This window comes from Mastigoproctus giganteus, chromosome 7, assembly GCF_048544385.1.
Source record: "Mastigoproctus giganteus isolate SK-2022 chromosome 7, ASM4854438v1, whole genome shotgun sequence".
NCBI classification, from domain to species: domain Eukaryota; kingdom Metazoa; phylum Arthropoda; class Arachnida; order Uropygi; family Thelyphonidae; genus Mastigoproctus; species Mastigoproctus giganteus.
The window spans coordinates 33306445-33326011 of NC_143581.1; the positions used below are offsets into that span (position 1 = coordinate 33306445).

The 19567-nt window shown below is 37.0% G+C and overlaps 2 protein-coding genes across 3 annotated transcripts in view; both read left to right on the forward strand.

Moving 5' to 3' along the window:
* The window catches only part of Rnmt (RNA guanine-7 methyltransferase), a 145752-nt gene that overhangs the window by 48134 nt on the left and 78051 nt on the right, over window positions 1-19567 (forward strand). Inside the window, exon 3 of one of the 2 annotated variants that reach the window (XM_090377609.1) lies at window positions 18669-18798. In XM_090377609.1, the coding sequence (XP_090233735.1) occupies window positions 18669-18798 (130 nt within the window). The remainder of the gene's footprint in view (window positions 1-18668; window positions 18799-19567) is intronic. The other variant, XM_090377610.1, reaches the window with a different exon arrangement.
* On the forward strand, window positions 4846-6924 carry LOC150082802 (HEAT repeat-containing protein 3-like). The gene has a single exon (XM_090377608.1). The coding sequence runs from the start codon at window positions 4918-4920 to the stop codon at window positions 6868-6870; it is 1953 nt and encodes a 650-aa protein (XP_090233734.1). The 5' UTR covers window positions 4846-4917; the 3' UTR covers window positions 6871-6924.

The following is a 19567-nucleotide window of genomic DNA, read 5'->3' on the forward strand; positions in this document are numbered from 1 at the left end:
TTTATAGACATTCCCAGAAGGTCAAGGACCAATTATAATTTTTCCTATTGATTATTATATTTGATAAACGCGCTTCTGTTTTGCTTGATGCGCTCGTGGGACAAATTAATCGCATTAATCGAGGCTAGCCTGTACCGTATGGAGCAGAAACCTGGACTTTGAATAGGCAAGGGGAAAACAAATTGCTCTCCACAGAAATGGAATTCTGGAGATGTTCAGAACTTCTAGAAGAGACAGAAAACAGAATGAAGACATACGAGAGAAAATGGAAGTGAAAAAGAATATTATTACAACTATCGAAGAAAAGCATTTAACATGGTGTGGACATATAAAACAGATGCAAGAAACCAGATATCCAAAGGCTATCCTGGAATGGATACCTCCAGGAAGAAGGAGAAGAGGAAGACCTAGGCGGACAAGGATGGATAGAGTAAAATAAGATGGATAGATAGATAAACTGGTTCTGCATTCTTATTTAATGCAGAACCAGTTTCTTTCAAGTTTTCAATCAATCTTTTAATGGCGTGACTGACGGTTCTGGTTTATTGCAGTTAATATTGAAATGGAGGCAAAATAAGCATTGAATGGACATGATTTTGTCATTATGTTTATAATATGCTTAAATGGAGAATTAATGTTGTGCAATTGCCTACTGCATCATGATCTTTAAATGATATTATGCTGACAACACAAGACAGGTAACCAAATTACTCCTACCCAGTGGTGTATGAGAAAGCTGGTTTTTATAATTGTCCCTTTCTGTTCCACATTCTGTTTAATTTAAGGAAAGCTTCCTCAGTCATTTTCTGAAATTCCTTAATTACATTTATTCTAGCTGCCATAACTTTTGTTTTGAAAATCCTGAAAATCAACATCCCTTCAGTGTGCTTTTTATACTCTTTAATTATTCTTGTAAGTCAGTTACAGGGGAAAGGTATTCAGAAACTCTTATTTCACAATAAAAAGAACATTATCATGGTGTTATTTATAATTTTTACTTGCCCACAGACAATGTGTCTTCCTTCTGATTGCATTTCTTGAGTACTTTGTGATTTATGAGAAATTTAATAGTATTTAATAGTATGATCTCTTGGTATAAATCTATTATGAATTTTGCCTGTGTAGTCAAAAAATAATTCTAGCATAACCTTCAGACTTGTCAATTTGAATTTTTTTTATTCCTGGGAAACTTCAGTTCAGAGGATTGACATGTTTTCTGCAGAATGTAAAGATAACACCACATTTCGTCTCTTCTCACTATTTTATGTACCCGGCCGTCCACATGGTGCAACAGGAAATGTGATTCATCAGACCAGGCAACCTTCTTCCAATCACTCAAGGTCCAGTTTCGATGCTCGCATGCCCATTGTAGGTGCTGTCGCCAGTGAACGTGGTTAGCATGGGCACTCAGAGCAGCCCCATTTTCAGCAGTGTTCGATGTACTGTGTGTTGTGACACATTAATCCCGTCACCGGCATTACAATTACCAGTGAGTTGTGCCACGGTTGCCCTTCTGTTACCACGTACCATCCGGGAGAGCCTTCACTCATCTCAAGCATCGATGAGCTGTGGTCGTTAAACACCTCGCTGGCGGTACATGGGTTTCCCCTCCTTGAACTACTTTCGGTAGGTACTAACTAAAGCTGACCGTGAGCATCCCGCCAGCCATGCCATTTCGGATATGTCATCTGGCCATTACAATTTGGCCTTTGTCAAACCCGCTTACGTCTGCTACCTTTCCCATCTGAAGAACAAGAGTAACACTGATTAACGGAGCTCAGTATCAGATGTTTTTTATACCATGTCCCGACCCACGCATCTTTTGCCAAAAATTTCTCGTAATCTGCCTTCGCTTGCCTAACCTCCTTTGTGACTTGATTACAGACTAGCTTATATATATCATAGGCTTCTGTGTCACCTGATAATTTATATGCAGCCTATGCATTTTTTTCTCTGCCACGAGTCTCATTAGTTCATTTGACAACCATTTAGGCCTAAATCTTGAACAAAATTTCTTAATAGGTGGCGCCTCTGTAGCCAGGTGGGAAGAAGCAGCAGTGCGTAGCACACACTTCTTGATTAGACCGGGGTTCGAGCCCGTCACCACCAAATACGGAGAATGTGGAAAGGTCAGGGATTGACCACCGCATATTCTCGGAACAATATGGCCATAGTTGCTAATGATCCTAAAAACCAAATAACAACTTAACTTAATAGGTATGAAATGTTTAGTAGCTTCCACTATTAATTCCTTGAATGCTTCCCACTTAGAATTTGCTGTTGGCAACATCATCAGTTGGTCCCACTGTACAGAATTTAAAAACTGTCTGAGACCACTATAGTCACCTTTACGGAAGCAAAAACCCCTTCCTTTACCCCTGATGGTAATTATATCTTTAAGTAAATCCCACATCAGTACACTGTGATCACTGCCACCTAATGGTTCCTTTATCTGCAAATTCTTAATACAAGAATGATCACTGCTGATAACCAGATCAAGAGTATTACCCTCTCTGGTTGTCTCTCGAACATGCTGCTGCAGAAAACAATCATCCAATAAATCCACAAAAGTCTTACTAGTTGTGCGGGTGACCAACGCATAAGTTCCAGTCTATATCTGGGAAGTTAAAATCCCCCATTATAAGACATTCTGATTTACTAACCCACTCTATTTCTCTGTACAATTGTTCATTGTACTCATTCGAGTCATTAGGTCTATAACACACTCCTACTCATATTTTTGCTTTCGAAGTGCTTATGTCACACCAAATTGATTCAACAGTGCACTGTTCATCTATATCCACTGGATGCACTTCTTTTGATTTTATGTTTTTCCTAATTAACAGCATAACACCTCCTCCCATCCTATCCTGTCTCTCCTTTCTGTACACATTGTACTCCGCAAATTCCAGTTCTGCATTCCTTATATCTGTGTGACACCATGTCTCTGCTATCCCAACAATATCCGCCTTTAATGTCTTGACCAACACTTCAAATTCATCAAATTTATTTACTGTACTTCTGGCATTGGTATACATACAAGCAGGGCTTTTTTTGTGACGGTACGGCGTACCGGCACCTTTTTTACAGCGTGCCAGCACGGGTGACACGTCTGGCACGCAGTCGGTGTCAGCCATGCCAGCTGCTTCCATCTATTATGGAGATCACGTGACAATGGGCGGAGTCAGCACCTGTCAATCACGGCCGTATCACTAGCAGTCTGGAAGGGGTACCCGTTTCTGAATCTCGACCAAAACTTCATTATGAAATTATTTTTACTTATTTTTTTACTTGGTACTTACCGTATTTTTACATTTTACTTATTATTTTTTATTTATTAAATAAGACTCATCTTTGACTTATATTTAATATACTTGTATAATAAAAAATTTATGCTTAATAAAATGTGTGTTAATAAAATTAATGGTCAAGATTCAGTATCGGATATAGCGTACCAACTGCTAGCGATACGGCCGTGATTGACGGGTGCCGACTCCGCCCAGTGTCACGTGATCCTTAACAGACGGAAGCAGCTGGCATGGCTGACACCCAGCCGTGTCACCCGTGCCGGCACGGAATTTTTCTTGATAGCAAAGAATGAGTACCAGCACCTATTTTTTTTACAAAAAAGCACTGCATACAAGTATACACGTACCTATTCTTATTATTAGTTACCCTAACACATCCCATATACCCACCTGTTTCATGATGACTGTCCCTGAAATCCCCAACTCCCCTCACTCCACACCGCTGCTTATTCTAATAGAAATAGTGCAAGAATCACCTCTGCCTGCAGCTACTTTTAACCTTTTAGTCTGTGAATCCCCCCCAAGCTAGCAGTTTTCCGACCCACCTAACACTGCCTCGATAGCATCAGCAAATATTCTTGCACCCTTTCTATTTAAGTGTATCCCATCCCTGTAGAAGCAGTCTCTCCTGTTAACAAGCACAGACCAGACTGAAAAAAATTCTAACCCTTGAGCCTTGCACATTTCCTCCAGGGCCGAATTGGTTGACAAGGCTATCATCATGTACTCCCTCCTATCGTGTCTGGGCAGAATTGCAAACACTTCCAAATTTAACCCTAATTCACAACTTTTTTGCAAAATTGACCTGTACTTGTTAAATCTGCAGATCTCCTACTCTTAATGTCGTTGGTGCCAGTCTGTGCAACAATATCACCCTTTGTCTCTTAAAAGATGATATATGCTTTACAACGTCATAAACTTTTGCCCCTGGCAGACATACCCTGGTCCTATTCCATCTATCCTTTTTACATGATATATTCCCCATCTCTCTGACAATAGAGTCACCAACGATAACTAACTCCTGTGGGACCAGCACATTCTGACTTGGAGGTTGCCGCTCTGTTGCCTGATGCCCAGGAGTGAGCTCTAGCATTGATTTGGGCAGCTGAGAGCTTGACGGGCCCCTCACATTAATTTCTTCGAGGGCATCTATCCTACACCTCAAGCTCTCATAGACGCCCATCAGAATGCTGAGCTGATGCCTAATTTCTAGACACTCTGCACCTGGCACACACAAAGACATCCTCCTTGGCTAGATCATGTTGTGTTCCAGAGAGTTTGGCAAACATTTCACAAGTTGCACATTTTTTTAGGCTGTGATGCATTGGAGAATTGGTCCCCTCAGTTCTCCCCCCGAGTCACAGCACTCCTGCCACTTTGTGCCCGTTGCTTTTCTGCTCTAGTCTGGGGCATGATATTTTAAATTAATAAGTTCAATAAATTTAATTAATTAATTGTCAATACTACACTATCTAATAGAATACTAAATGCAGGGATGCGAATTACGCTATATAATTTTTTACATGCTTTTTACATGGCGTCCATTATTCGGCGCACATGACGTGACATGTGGTGATGTTTGTAACTTGGTTTTGTAAATGCACATAGGATGGGAAAGAGCAAGTATAAGAGAGTGAAATCTAGACGCAGCTGTCCAACTGGCTTACCTAGTGTAAAGGATATCCAAGAAGAAATTGAAGAGTTACATGAAGATGTTAAGGAATTATCTACAGTTCAATTAGTTATAGAGAAGTTGCAGAGTCCCAGTGCAGATGATAAGGAAAGTGCAGCATGCACTATTGCTAACTTTGCTACCCAAGCTGATGTGGTATCATCACTTCTAGATAACAAGGTTATAAAGATTGCAGGTCCGCTCCTTGTCGATCCTAGTTTGGCTGTAAGGCATGCCATCAGTGGTGCATTAAGGAATTTGTCCTTGTTTGGAGGACATAAAGTGGCTCAAGCTATGGTGGACCAAGATCTGATGACCCCTCTGGTTTCCCTTTTCAAGAAGTATAACTGTAACTGGTCTCCAGCCAAAGCATCAGAGAGAAAATTGGGTTCACAAGCAGCACGAAATTCATCAGAAGCAAGATTACTGCAAACAAATGTGGACACTAGGACTGAGATTTTTATAGAAGCTACATATTTATTATGGAATATGTGTGAAAGTAGTAGTACTGCAGTGGATATTTTTAATCACCACAAGCTTCTTCCTATTCTCCTGCGATGCTTAAGTGTAGATATTTATGGATTTGATGTTGTTGTTGCCATCTGTCAGTGTCTACATGTTGTGTCAGAAAATAATACTAAAGCTGTCTCTTTACTTACCAAAAGTGGTACCTTACAAACTATTCAGACCCTAATGGATTTAGAAGGACAGGACCCTTCTGTTGTTCTCTTGAGAACACTGGTAGCAGGAATAATTATGAATTTGCAATGCGATAAAATATCATCTTGTTCTCATATAATGGTAACATCAGTAATAAAAGTTATTAAGGAAACACTAATCACTCCAGTTATAGCTGACGTCGAGAACTTTAAAAAGCTACTTAAGGTGGAACCTGTAAATCATCTTTTTGAAGAGGTAAAGAATGTGCTAACTGCTAAACAAGTGGCATTAGAGATACTGACAAATATTTGTTGCAGTGAAGATGACACAGATGATTGGGAAGATAACAGCGAGGGCAGTGATGAAACATCAATGGATATGGATGATACTGAGAATGGAACAAGCATAAAGTGCCCTCTTACTGTACCCTGTGAGGTACATGAAGCTTTGGTCAGCTATTCACTTATGGAAAAAGTTCTTGACCATATTGCTGTTCTACCTGAAAATATTTCTGAAGTATTACAAAGTCATGAGCAAGGAAAAGATGTAATGAAATGGTTTCACACGGTGAGGTGCCGAGCATTACTCTGTATCCATAATTTAATTGAAGCTTTAGATTTGGAAGATTTAGGAGGACCTGAAAAACTTTACAAACTCTGGATCAACTTAACTCATCTAGCCTTTAAACAAACAGATCACAGTGATACTGAATTATTGGAAGCTGCTACCAGCTCAGTTCGTGCTGTATTGCAAAAATTGGCAAGGGAGGGCTCAGCATCAAGTTTCAATCAGATGACAGAATCTGATATACAGCTTCTTGCAACAGTGAGTCACCAGTCAAAGGATGCTAATGTACGTGCAAACATAGTCAGGATTTTAGGAATTCTAGGATGTGTTCTAGGAAGTGACCTTAATGATGTTTCTTACACTCTAGTTAAGGTCATTGGATCGCTCCTCTTAGAAGTAATTACTAAGGATTCAGAACTATGGGTTATTGCTGAAGCACTGGATGCCACTTTTGATGTTTTTGCTGAAGACCATTTGGATCCTATTGTTCAAGAGATTGGTTTGGTTGACAGATTTAGTCACCTTTTACCGGTACTCAAGGGAAAGATTAAGCTTCAACGCAAACAAATGGAAGACCATTTTCCAATCATCATGACTGCAAAGACAAATCTCGTACGATTTATCAAATACAAGAATGAACAGGTGCAGAATGGAAGATGCTGACATAAGTCAACGCAATGAATTGTGTAAATTTAAGTGATTTGCTATTCATGCAACAACCATATAAAAAAAAAAAAAAAAATTTTGCGTTAGAGCTACCTAGTTACCACAATTAAAAATTTGAATTCCTTACCACTCTATACAAAAAAAATGGCTGCAAGATTCGAACGAAACAACGGTTTTACGTATATTAAGTAGTAATCTACAAAAACTCTTATCTAAATTAAAAATAAAAATAACCAGCGTATCTGGAACTATATGGCTACTTATAAAGTTCAATAAAAAATAACAATTAGGTAAATAAAATGGCAAACACTTATCACTTTTTCGGAGCCTGTAATTCACAGCTGTAATTTTTAAAGAGAGTCAGTGCCCTCTCTTTAAAAGATCTTCCACTCTGAGTCATCCTCAGTGATATCATGTCCATATTTGAAGTGCTCATACTATTTAAATATCCTATCTCTTGATAAAGCTTTATTCCAGTTTCTTCAACAATTATTTCTGTGTGTAAAAATTTTTTATTATTTATATTAATGATCTGTCAACCTTATTTCAGTGCATTAACCCCTTCCTGGAACATTTTTTTCCTGAAAATGTACCATAACGGATCAACTTTTTTTTATTTTACAGATTAAAAGTATGCATCATGCGAATATTCATTGTATAGTTTTTTATAAATTTTTTAGTAAAAAATACATGGGAGTAATTAACCCATTTGGGCTATCCCGAGTTATGTCATGTATGCCAAAAGTGTGCAAATTATACAGATTTTTTTAATAAATTAGCACTTGAAATAAAAGAAAGAAACAGAAAAACACTATTCACTACTCATTATATAAATAAATTTAAAAAATCATGTGGAACGCACAAGCAGTAACCTTCCGCCAAAAGTGATAATCGTGAACTAAATACATTCTGACATGGCCACCACAAGTGGATAGGCACGGTAAGCGTCGCTTACGGTCAGCAGGTCAAGAGGGCGTCAAAGTATTTTTCGATATTATTTTCTAATCAATTAACGCTTATCGGTATTCAGCATGTAGGATTGCAAATTTTAGTTTGCTTACTGGTGGCACATAGAAACACTCACTACTGTTTTGACATTGCTGTACAATAAGTAAATATAAGTAAAATGAAAGCCAGTCATCTGCTGCCAGGTGTAAGACAATCCTGAGAAAATAGGTTTCAATCGTAAATTTGGAGGTATTATTGTTTACTTTGGGTTTTATTGTATCCCGTGATATTTAGTGTAGTTCCAAATAACTTTTAAAACTAAAAACGAGATATCTCGGGATAATCTATGAAGGGTTAATGTTGAGTGGCAACTTTATGCAGATGATATTAAACTTTACAAAGTTATTCATCACTCTGGCTCAATAAAAATAACTTGTTTCTAAACCCATTAAAATGTAAATTATGTTGCTTTTGCTCAAATCATGCAGTTAGACCCTCTGCCTTTACTGATTATTATATTGGAAACTCTCTAATTCAGGTGTCGGCAACCTATGACCCGTGTGTCATAGGTTGATAATTATTAGTTCTGCAAATAAAATATAATATATAAAAATAAATTATAAAACATAAACATGAAACAAATGCTTTGAGAAAATATAAATAATAAGATTAACATTTTGGTTTGATTACAAAGTTGCAGAAATGAACATAGGCGGAATACAGCGACATTGTCCGAACGAATCTCATCATTACTCAACGAGCGTTTATTCACTCCTATTCGTTGGCTGGGTGCTCTGACTGCATGCCACTTTGAGCCGACCAATAGGAGCCCTGCCCACCTGCTGATCACACATCTACTCTTGTTTATGTTTACTTCGTCTTTAACGTGAATAAACAGTAGTTCAGTTCAGAAGTGCAAGAACAGTTATCTAAGCAAAATAATTATTATTTTTATTACCATGGACAAACAAAAAACAAAAAAGAGATTATTTCAAGATGTGTGGACTGAAAGGTATGGATGTATGGAAAATGGTGACAAATTGATATGTACTTTATGTACAGATATAATTACTGCCAGGACTTACAATATTGAGCGACACTTTTCTTCAAAACATAAAGATGTGAGTGAAATGCCAAATGATGAAAATTATGAATACATTGCTAAACGTGTATTAAATTATGGAAAACAAAATAAATTTTTGAAGAGATTTGTTACCAGCCACAATTACGCTACATCTGCCAGCTTTGTTGCAGCTCTTAGTATTGGTACCAACGGAAAACCGTTTAGAGATAGCGAATTTTTGAAAAACACATTCATAAATTGTTCCGAACACTTATTCAATGACTTCGCAAATAAAAAAACAAATAATTGAGAGAATTAAAGAAATGCCATTATCGGCCAGAACAGTACAGCGTTGCATTGAAGATATGGCAAAAAATATTGACGCACAGGTCAAAAATGATTTGTTATCTAGTGACGTAATTAGCATTGCACTCGATGAAAGTACCGATGTAAATAGTATGGCTAGGCTGGCAATTATTATTAGATTTGCGTCAATAAATAGTTCGAACGTCAATGAAGAACTATGCGTTCTTGCTTCAATGAATGGCATGACCAAAGGCATTGATATTTTGTGTCAAGTACAAGAGTTTACAAATTTCAAAAATGGGAAAATATTGGATTTAAAAAGTAAATTGTTTTCCATAACAACTGATGGTGCTCCAGCTATGAGAGGAAAAAATTTTGGATTTGTGAAACTAATGGAAAATGAACTTGGCCGCCCACTTTTATCATTCCATTGTATCATACATGGAGAAAATTTATTTGCAAAGGCATCTACGCAACAACTTAAGGATGTATATTATTTGAAACTGACAAAAACTAAAATATTTCTTTTCTTTCCCTTACTAAAAAGCCAATATGAGAAAGAAAATATCGATGAAAGCAATCTAAATATGTTCGAAAGTTGTATTTTGAACATTAAAAGTGAATTTGAAAGTAGATTTCAAAGTTTTAAGAAGCACGGCGAAATGTTTACATTTATAATACAGCCCAACGAAATAGAGGAAAATGTTTTAGATTTGCAGTATTTTGAATATCTTAAAATTGACAATTTAAGTTTAGAAATGATTGATTTTAAAAGTTCAACATTGTGGACGGACAAATTCAAGACGTTGCGGAAAGACTTAGAAAACACAGAAGATAGTCATCTTCTCATGATATCATCGTGTTAGGCATCACTTCCTATGAAGTTTTCATCTTTGAAAAAAAAATGGCTTTGCCATTTTGTCCTGGTTCGGTTCTACTTATAAATGTGAGCAAATATTTTCACACATGAAATTTATTTTAAGTAAGAACAGGAGCAGATTAACTACCGAAAATTCAGACGCTTGTATTCGTCTTAAGGTGACTAAGTATGAATCAGACTTGACTAAATTGACGCCACAAATTCAGCATCGGGGGAGCTATTGATAACGAAGAGAACGCTTATAAATAAAGTTCATAAATTATTAATGAACTAAAACTTGACAATTATATTTGTTTTTATAATAATTAGAATTAGAATTTTTTTTTTATGTTTAGTTTAAAAAGAGTTTAAAAGCATATTGTAATAGTTTTCTCAATAAAATTTATCTTATTATTCACTAACGGACTGTTTTAAAATGAAAATACCCATTGACCTGAACCGTCTTCTTAATAGTCACATTTTGGTTGATTTTGACCCGCAGAGTTTTTCTACAGAGAGCATTTAAGCGAACAGTTTCTATTTTTAGTTTCAAACACTGTTTTCTTGATTTCTATAGCATAGTAGCTCTCTTGCACTACAAGAGGTAGGCAGAAGCCCAGAAAGGAAAACCACCTTTCTGTTTTTTCTATTAGTACTAACTTACTAACTCTGTCGCTTGGTCACCATGTGGCACTGCTCCTGCCTCTCCATGGCGGGGCTGGTAACCTGGGCTGTAAAGATAAACCCCCAGGGCCAAAAGGAGCTATCATGGATTCGAACCATTTTCCACCCTTAGATCCTTCAAGCTCAAGACAAGAATCCTGTCATGAAAATACTAGTCAACCAAAAAGGTTTCAAACTGAAGCACAGTATCCAGACATCCCTAATTTTCTGGTGATACACTCTCTGTCCACACAGCCTGTGGGCAAGTTATCACCATTTATGATTCAAAGACATCTAGAATCTATTGCAGGATCACCAAAAACGGTGAAGCGACTACAGTCAGGAGATCTGGTTGAAACAGCCACATCTAAACATTCTGAGTGGTTATTAAAGACAACATTTGGTGGATTGCCAGTGTCTGTTACTCCTCACAATACCTTAAATTCATCTAGAGGAGTCATCACAGAATGGAACTTAATTGAGTATCTGAGGAGGAATTAGTTCAAGAACTTAGCCATCAAAAGGTAATCGCTGCTAAAAGAATTATGACAAAAAAAGATGGAAATCTCATTCCAACTCGTTCCGTCATTTTAACTTTTAGCACTCCTGATTTGCCATCCTCAGTAAAAGCTGGATATTTAAACTGTCAAATTCGTCCATACATCCTGAATCCTCTTTGCTGTTTTAAATGGCAGAAATATGGCCATTCACAGCAAGCATACAGAGGTGACGCCATCTGTCCTATTTGTGGATCAAAAGATCATTCACAAGCAGATTGTCCAGCAGCAGTTTCCAATTACCCCATCTGCAAAGGCAGTCACCCTGCCTTTTCTAAATTACGTGAATTGTGGATAACAGGCAGGAAAATCCAAAAATACAAAGTAGAACATAAAGTCACATATCCCGAGGCACGCAGACAAATAATGTTGACCGTGCCTAGTCCATCTTATGCCTCTCGCATCCGACGTTTCCACACAACCTCAATTCAAAAAGATGTGTCAATACTGCCCAACATCTCGCTATCTAATTGGGTAAAAGCAACCACAGGGAAAGATAATTCTAAAACCAAAACTAGCAATGCCACCAACACCCCAGTTAGTATCCCAACTGATACTTTGATAGTCTCGAATGACAAAGAAAAATTTAAACCTACTAAAGACTGTAAGGAAACTGATCCACCCACCAACACTATGGAAGTGGATATACACCTAAATTATGAAGAACCTATCCTAGAACTCCATGCCAATGACGCTATGGATACCGGCCCCTTATTCCCAAAAAAAAGGAAAAAAACAGTCAAATGAATCATCCTCAGCCAAACCAAAATAATGCCTAACATCATACAGTGGAACTGTAGAGGACTAAGCAGCCATTCTGATGACTTAAGGGATTTAATCTCTCAATTCAATCCTATAGGTATATGCCTCTAGGAAACATTCTTGTCACCCCAAGTTTCACCGAAATTTTCAAATGATATGATATACAGGCGAGATAGGAGCCCAAAGTTTCCTGCCCATGGAGAAGTAGCCATTCTTGTAAATACTAACATACCATCCAGACTGATCCAAATAAGAACCATCCTAGAAGCTGTGGCAGCTCTGATTGCAGTTGGTATTTCAGTTACCATTGTTTCGATTTATATTCCACCATCTCTACCACTTGCTCTTTCAGAACTTGACAACCTCAGTCCACAACTCCCAACTCCAATTTGTCTTTTCCGTAACTTTAATGGACACCATCCATTGTGGGTATCTGCTACAATGGACAGAAGAGGCAAGTTGATTGAGGAATTTATAAATAATAATGATCTAAATTTATTAAACTCTGGATCTCCTACCTACAGGATCTACTTCTTTTTTTTTTTTTTTGGTAGTTATTGGTGCATCGGCTTCTGTGGCCATAGTGCACCTCCCAAGGTTTTTTGCAGTACTTTGATCCAAGCCCGAGGTGGGATTCGAACCCACCCTGCTAGCCCGGTCGGCAGATCTACTTCTGAAATTGACTTGTCAATCTGCTCACTATCCATCTTTCCAACCATGTCATGGTCTGCATTAACAGATCCTTTTAACAGTGATCACTTTCCGATTATTTGCTCCTTACAAACAGGGGTAACTCCAAATCCTAATCAAAGATCCACTTGGAAGTTTAAAAAGGCAAACTGGGATGGCTATTCTGCTCAAATATTTCTAGACAGACTTTATGTTCAGAAAGAATCTATTGATGATGTAAATACTTACATCAATCAGATTCTGACTGCCGCTAATACCTACATTCCAAAATCCAAGATATATCGCAATCACCGAAATCACTGGTGGAATGCAGATCGCTTCATTGCCAAACAGAAAAAAACCGAGCTTGGAATAATTTCTGTAAGAATCCCACCACTAAAAAAAGCTTAAAGCAAAACCAAGGCAAATTAGAAGGAAAGCGAAACGAGACTCGTGGATTGCTTTTGCCTCAACAATCACAAAAGACACCGACACACGCCTCATATGTCGGTGTCTGGAAAAGAATACAGGCAGTAAATGGGAAATTCGCTTGTCTGCCCTCTCCAATACTTCATTGGAAAGGGAAAGACCTATCTACAGCTGAAGAGGTTGCTAATGGACTTGCAGAATCATTTGCTGCAATCTCTGCTTCTGCCTCTTATGTGTCCACTTTTCAGAACATCAAAGCTCATTCAGAACGACATAAAATCAACTTTTTCACTCACCACTCGTTCCCGTACAACCAACCCTTTACACTCATAGAACTTCAAGAATTGTTAAACAGATCTTCAAATAGTGCCACAGGCCCAGATGGAGTTCATTACGTTATGCTGAAGCATTTACTTGAAGAGGATTTGAATACTGTGTTAATCTTTTGTAACCGAATATTCTCCAAAAATGCCTATCCTTCTTCCTGGCGTCATTCTTTCATTATTGCCTTACCAAAACCAGGAAAAGATCATTCCTGTGTTGGAAATTAAAGGCCAATATCTCTTACGAGCTGCGTGGGAAAAATTTTCAAAACGATGATTCGTACTAGGCTCATTTACATCCTGGAGTCACAGAATCTCCTTCCAGATCATCAACAAGGCTTTCGAAAGAATAGATCAAAGCCGAATCTCATATTCGCAATGCCTTTGTCATGAAACAACATCTAGTCATGGTCAACCTAGATCTTGAAAGGGTATTTGACACTACATGGCTTCATGGGATTATTATGAACCTTTACCATCTGGGCTTAGGGGCTATTTGCCGAAAATAATTCAAAATTTTCTGCAATTGCGTTCTTTTCAGGTCCAATATTAAAACGTACTCTCTGCATCTCACATTCAGGAAGGAGTCCCGCAGGGATCGACACTATTTTCAATCCGAGTTAGCAGCATAACACAAGATATCCCAAAAACTGCTGAAACTTACATGTACGTAGATGAACTTGCCATTACCAAGATACAATCCTGGACTTTACGGAATGGCTACCAGAAAAGAAATGCACTGTCACTCACTTTTGCAAGAAGCAAGCTCTCCATCCCGATCCAGAACTAAAATAAACAATATTCTAATCCCGCTTGTAAGTACCGTTAAATTTCTTGGATTGATATTAGATAGCAAGCTGATCTTCCAAGCTCACATCTCTTATTTAAGAAATACATGTTTAAAGCATCTGAATATAGTGCAATCAGTCTCAGCTATGTCATGGGGTGCTGATCGGTATACTCTACTGCATCATTATAGAACTTTAATCCATTCGCGGCTAGATTATTGTTTTCCAGTCTATGACTCTGCCAGGAGCACTACTTTACAACGTCTAAATGTTATCCAGCACAGTGCTCTCAGGACTGCGTTGGGTGCTTTTAGGACTTCTCCAATCCAGAGTCTTTATATCGAAGCACATGATCCTCCATTACATATTCGTAGGAAATCATTACTGCTGCTAAGATCCAGAGTCTTTCCTCTTACCCCAGTTGGGAGTATCTTTATAATACTCTGTGGGATTTGTTATATGAGAGCGAGCCAGATGAAAACAGACGTGCTTCACTCAGGATTAAAGAGCTTTCTCAGAGTTGGAATATCAATTTAAGCGATATTTTTCAGGACACAACTGCACCTGTTCCCCCTTGGACATTCGTTTCTGCCTCGCATGATACACATTTTCTGGAGTGGGGAAGAATACTATACCTTCCTTTAATATCAGGCAGTTGCACTTAGCTCACACTACTCTGAACTCCTGTGCCTGTAAAATCTATACTGACGGATCGAAAACAGTCAGTACGGTTGGTGCTGCTGCAGTTCTTCCTTCTCATACGGTTACAGCCCCACTACCATTAGCCTGCCGCATTTTCACAGCTGAATTATATGCCATCAAATTAGCACTTAGTAAAATTATTGAACTTTCTATCTCACCTGGGCGCCCTCGTAACCAGGTGGGCAGGAGCAGCAGTGTGTAGCACACGCTTCTTGATTAGATCGGGGTTCGAGCCCGTGACCACCAAATACGGAGGATGCGGAAAGGTCAGGGAATGACCACCGCATATGCCCGTGACAATATGGCCTTAGTTGCTAATGCTCCTAAAAACCAAAACAACAACAACTATCTCACCTGCGGTAATTTACACTGACTTCCTCAGTGCTGTGTCTGCCATAAGGAAGAATTTCTCATCCTACCTTGAAACACATTCATTCTCAGCTATTTTCCTGCAGCGTGTCCAATCAGTCAGTCGGTTTTTGCTGGATCCCTGGCCATTCTGGCATTCCGGGAAATGAAAGTGGGACCTCGCAGCTAAACCAACTGTCCCAGAACATCCTCAGGTTCCTTACACTGATTATAAGCCTGTTGTTCGCAAAGCAAGTTATGACAGCTGGTTACAGATCTGGAAAATTAATACAACCAACAATAAACTATACCAGATAAAGCAAGAACCAAATCTGTGGCACTCAGGCTTTCGACGAAACAGATGAGAGGAAGTAGTACTGGCAAGACTCAGAATTGGACACACACACTCATCATACCCATCTGTTCCTGCTACTGGTAGAAGATCCACCCCAGTGTTCATCCTGTGACAGTCAATTTACTGTTAGGCATTTTCTGTTTGATTGCCCCGTTTATTCAACCGTATATTCAAATACTTTTCAGTCGCTCTCTAGGCTGAACGTCTCACATGATTTAACTCATATCCTTGGAAATTATGCAAACATAGAGGAACGTATAATCTTTTTAAAATGTATTGGCCTTTACAGGAGTATTTAATTTAACATCTACACTGGTATATTTTAACTGAATAAACTATGAGCAGACACAATTTGGCCTCAGTAGCCCTTGTGTCTTTAAGCCAAATACCAACAACAACAACAACTCTAATTGCAAGTACTGATACGTTCAAGGACCTTAGGTTCATATTTCGATCTGACCTTCATCCCTCTTACCCTGTTGATCATGTAATATATCAGACTTCCAAAATTGTATTAATCAAGTCGTTGATCACATAATATATCAGACTTCCAAAATTGGATTAATCACGTGTTCTTCCTCTATTTTCAAGGGTGACAAAGTTATAATTATTCTCTACAAGCAGCTTATATTTCCCATTTTTGATTATTGTGATATTATTTGGTCCCCACGACAGGAATATCTTTCTCACAGACTTGAGAGAATTCAAATTAAATTCTTATGCTATTGAAATTGCCTTGCCTTTCACTGTTGAAATTATAGAGCTCTTTGTGGTCACTTCAGAATCGTTCCTCTTCACTCCAGGTGACAACTCCATGGGTCTCTTTTTGTCTACAGTATCTTAAGCTCTGTTATCGGTTCTCCATTTCTTCTTGAACCTTTCACTATACCCCGCTTGAATTCACATTATAAAACCAATTTCTCACGGCCTGTCCCTTGTACTCAACACTTATTTGGTAGCCCCCTGTTTCGTTTTTTTTCAGGTATTGAATAATTACAACATCGATTTAACACTTAATCCATATATATATAAGAATTTGCTCTTAACTATGTTTTCCTAATCTAAATTTTGTATATATTTTAATTCTAGTTTTGTATTGATTCTGTAACTCTCAGCGTGCTTGCCATTATTTAGCATCTGTGTGCCCTGTGGGCAAGAAGTCTGTATATAAATAAATAAATGATGCTGAATTATTGAAAACAACAGATAAAAATAAATCTTTGCAAATGTGCAACAAAAATGCAATCTACTATAAAAAGTTCTATACATTCCAGGTTACAAAATAAAATAAAAAGTTTTTCTCTTTTGATGCTTACACATTTTTAACAAATTTTAGTTCTGGTACTTTTTGATCCTACCTTGCACCAGCACGAAACTTAATTTCTTTTGATAGTTCACAGAAACAATATTCATACACCACTTAGCAAAATATATCGTCACTGCTTACCATGACAGTAAACCCCTCCCCTCAAGCAACACACACATGAAATATATAGTTGCCCTTTTTTAAAACCATTCCCTCCCCCAAAGTCAGTATTGGGTTTCTCTTTTTCAACAGTAACTACAATTCCATATGTAATCATACTTGTATTTGCATTTTAGATACAGCAGACTCAATTTACTGGGATATGATTAACCAAGACACTTCAAGATTCCAAATTTAAAAAAAAAAAAAAAATCAACCAGAAATCGTAAAATTCAGGTAATAACTAGAATAGGTATAAACAGATGTTTTGCGGCATTATAAGTCATCATTGTGAGATTGGCCTTCCTATTATCTTGCAACCCCCACTCAAAAAAAAAAAAAAAAAGAGAGAGACAAAATGTTTAGTTTGTTTTAGTGTGTCGTGGTGATTGTTGTTCCATCTTACTGCAAAAGGACAAATTTGTTTCATTATTTATGTCAGGGATGTTGGAATTTTTTTTATTTAGTAACTTTTTTTTTCTTACTGCAAAAGGACAAATTTGTTTCGTTATTTATGTCAGGGATGTTGGAATTATTTTTATTTAGTAACTTTTTTTTTCTTTTTTCTTTTTTTTTTTCATTTAGAAATTGCAAAAATGATGGGCGAACTCAAGAGTTGTGCTTTAAATTAAACAAAAACTTGAAATTATTCAAGAATTTGAAACCGGTGCATCTGTTATATCTCTAATGAACCATTATAATATTGGTGACCAAACCATATGCGATATTGTAAAAAACATATCTCTTACATATGTTGGGGACTTACTGTATTTTCCCAGATAATCGATTTCCCCGTATTTACTGGGAAATCGATTATCTGGGGAAAAAATTTTGCCATCTATTCCGGAAAATCGAGAGTCTACTGTAATTTGTTTAAGAACATATGAGTCAGCATTGCCAGTCATGAAATCAACAGTGCTGGTCACAGGTTTTCTGTTTTTTAGTTAAGTGAAATGGTGGCAGTCAAACTTGAATCATATGTTTACTAGTGTATTAACTAGTCCTTTTCGCACTGATTCAGACTAATGCACTTAAATGTTTTGAATTCCACAGGAATGAGGTGGGGGGTAACAAAAATAAAATCCCTTTTAGAGTTATTGTTGTACTTTGGTAATTAAATTATTCTGTGAAATCTCATAAAGTTCATGTAAGTGCAAACTAACCAGACAAGTTAAGTTACACTTAGTCTTAATAGCATAATTACTGTTCCAGGTCCTGACAACTTCCTTATCATCCTTGAACTGAATTTAAGAATGTATAATTGTATTTCTGTTACATTATCAATTAATTAACTTAGGCTTTTCTTTAAAATACTTTGTATGCTCATTGTTTTCTCAGTACAGAAATTACAATGAAAAACTGAAAATTGGTAACAGGAAGTGGAATATCTTCCTACTATTTTTTTTTTTTTTTTTTTTAATATTAATTTCAGTTATAAAATTTTTTGTGTATATTAAAGTTATCCTTGTGTTTCTGTATCAGACTCTACACATGTCGAGTCTGATAGAGAAATGTAATTGACAGGTTAACCTAAAACAATGTTTTATTTTCACATAAGAAAAGTGGACTAACTTCAGTTGTAGCTGAACACTACAATCAACTTGAGGAGAAAGGACTGGAAGAAAGATCTCAAAGTCGTATAATTCACCTTCGCAACTTTAACAATTGGATTAAAAGCATGCTAATAGGTATTTAAAGATGCTTATGTTAAACAAGTTAGTGTATTATATTTCAAGTACATTTGAATTTTATTTCTTAAATTAATATAATTTTTTCTTTTTCTGTGATTAATAGAAGTGAAAATTAAATAACTAATGATATGTAAAAGTAACTGTTTTCACTTTGTTGCATGTGTCTCACAATGTGATATTCACTTCATTTTCTTCACTCATTTTAATAATGATTGAAATATAACACATGTAACATTTCTGTTTGTGATTATTGTATTAAGAAATTAGTAATAATTCACAATTTTTGTATTAATTAACTGATGGCAAAATAAAAGGAACTAGAAGCAAAGTTATAAGTATATTAACAGGATGATGAGTATATGGTACTCATCTACAAGATATTTAGGAAGGGCAGACAAGAGAGATTGGTGGCGGGGGAGGCAAATCATGTTAATTGACAAAAGTAGTCTGTCTGATACATTAGAATTCTTGGATTCATAACTAACACATTACCAGCATTGAGTCTGTTTGATATGAGATAATAGGAAGTAAAGGGAAAATGAGAGTGGATGTATGCTGCAGATATGAAAGTATGATGAGAACCTCTATATGCATCTGGATGCAAGTGCGAGTGACTTTATGGCAAATTTCAATCTGCCCTTATTGACTGGAGCAATTGGGAGAGGTAGAGAAACTCACAATTGGGGAAAAATTTTAAAATCAACTAGATAGTTGTTATCAATATCAGCATATTAGGGAAAGTATTAATGCTTGTAAAATTTAAAAA

What these genes read in the sequence shown, in the direction of transcription:
- LOC150082802 (XM_090377608.1), top strand. Translation starts at nt 4,918, where the DNA reads ATGGGAAAGAGCAAGTATAAGAGAGTGAAATCTAGACGCAGCTGTCCA.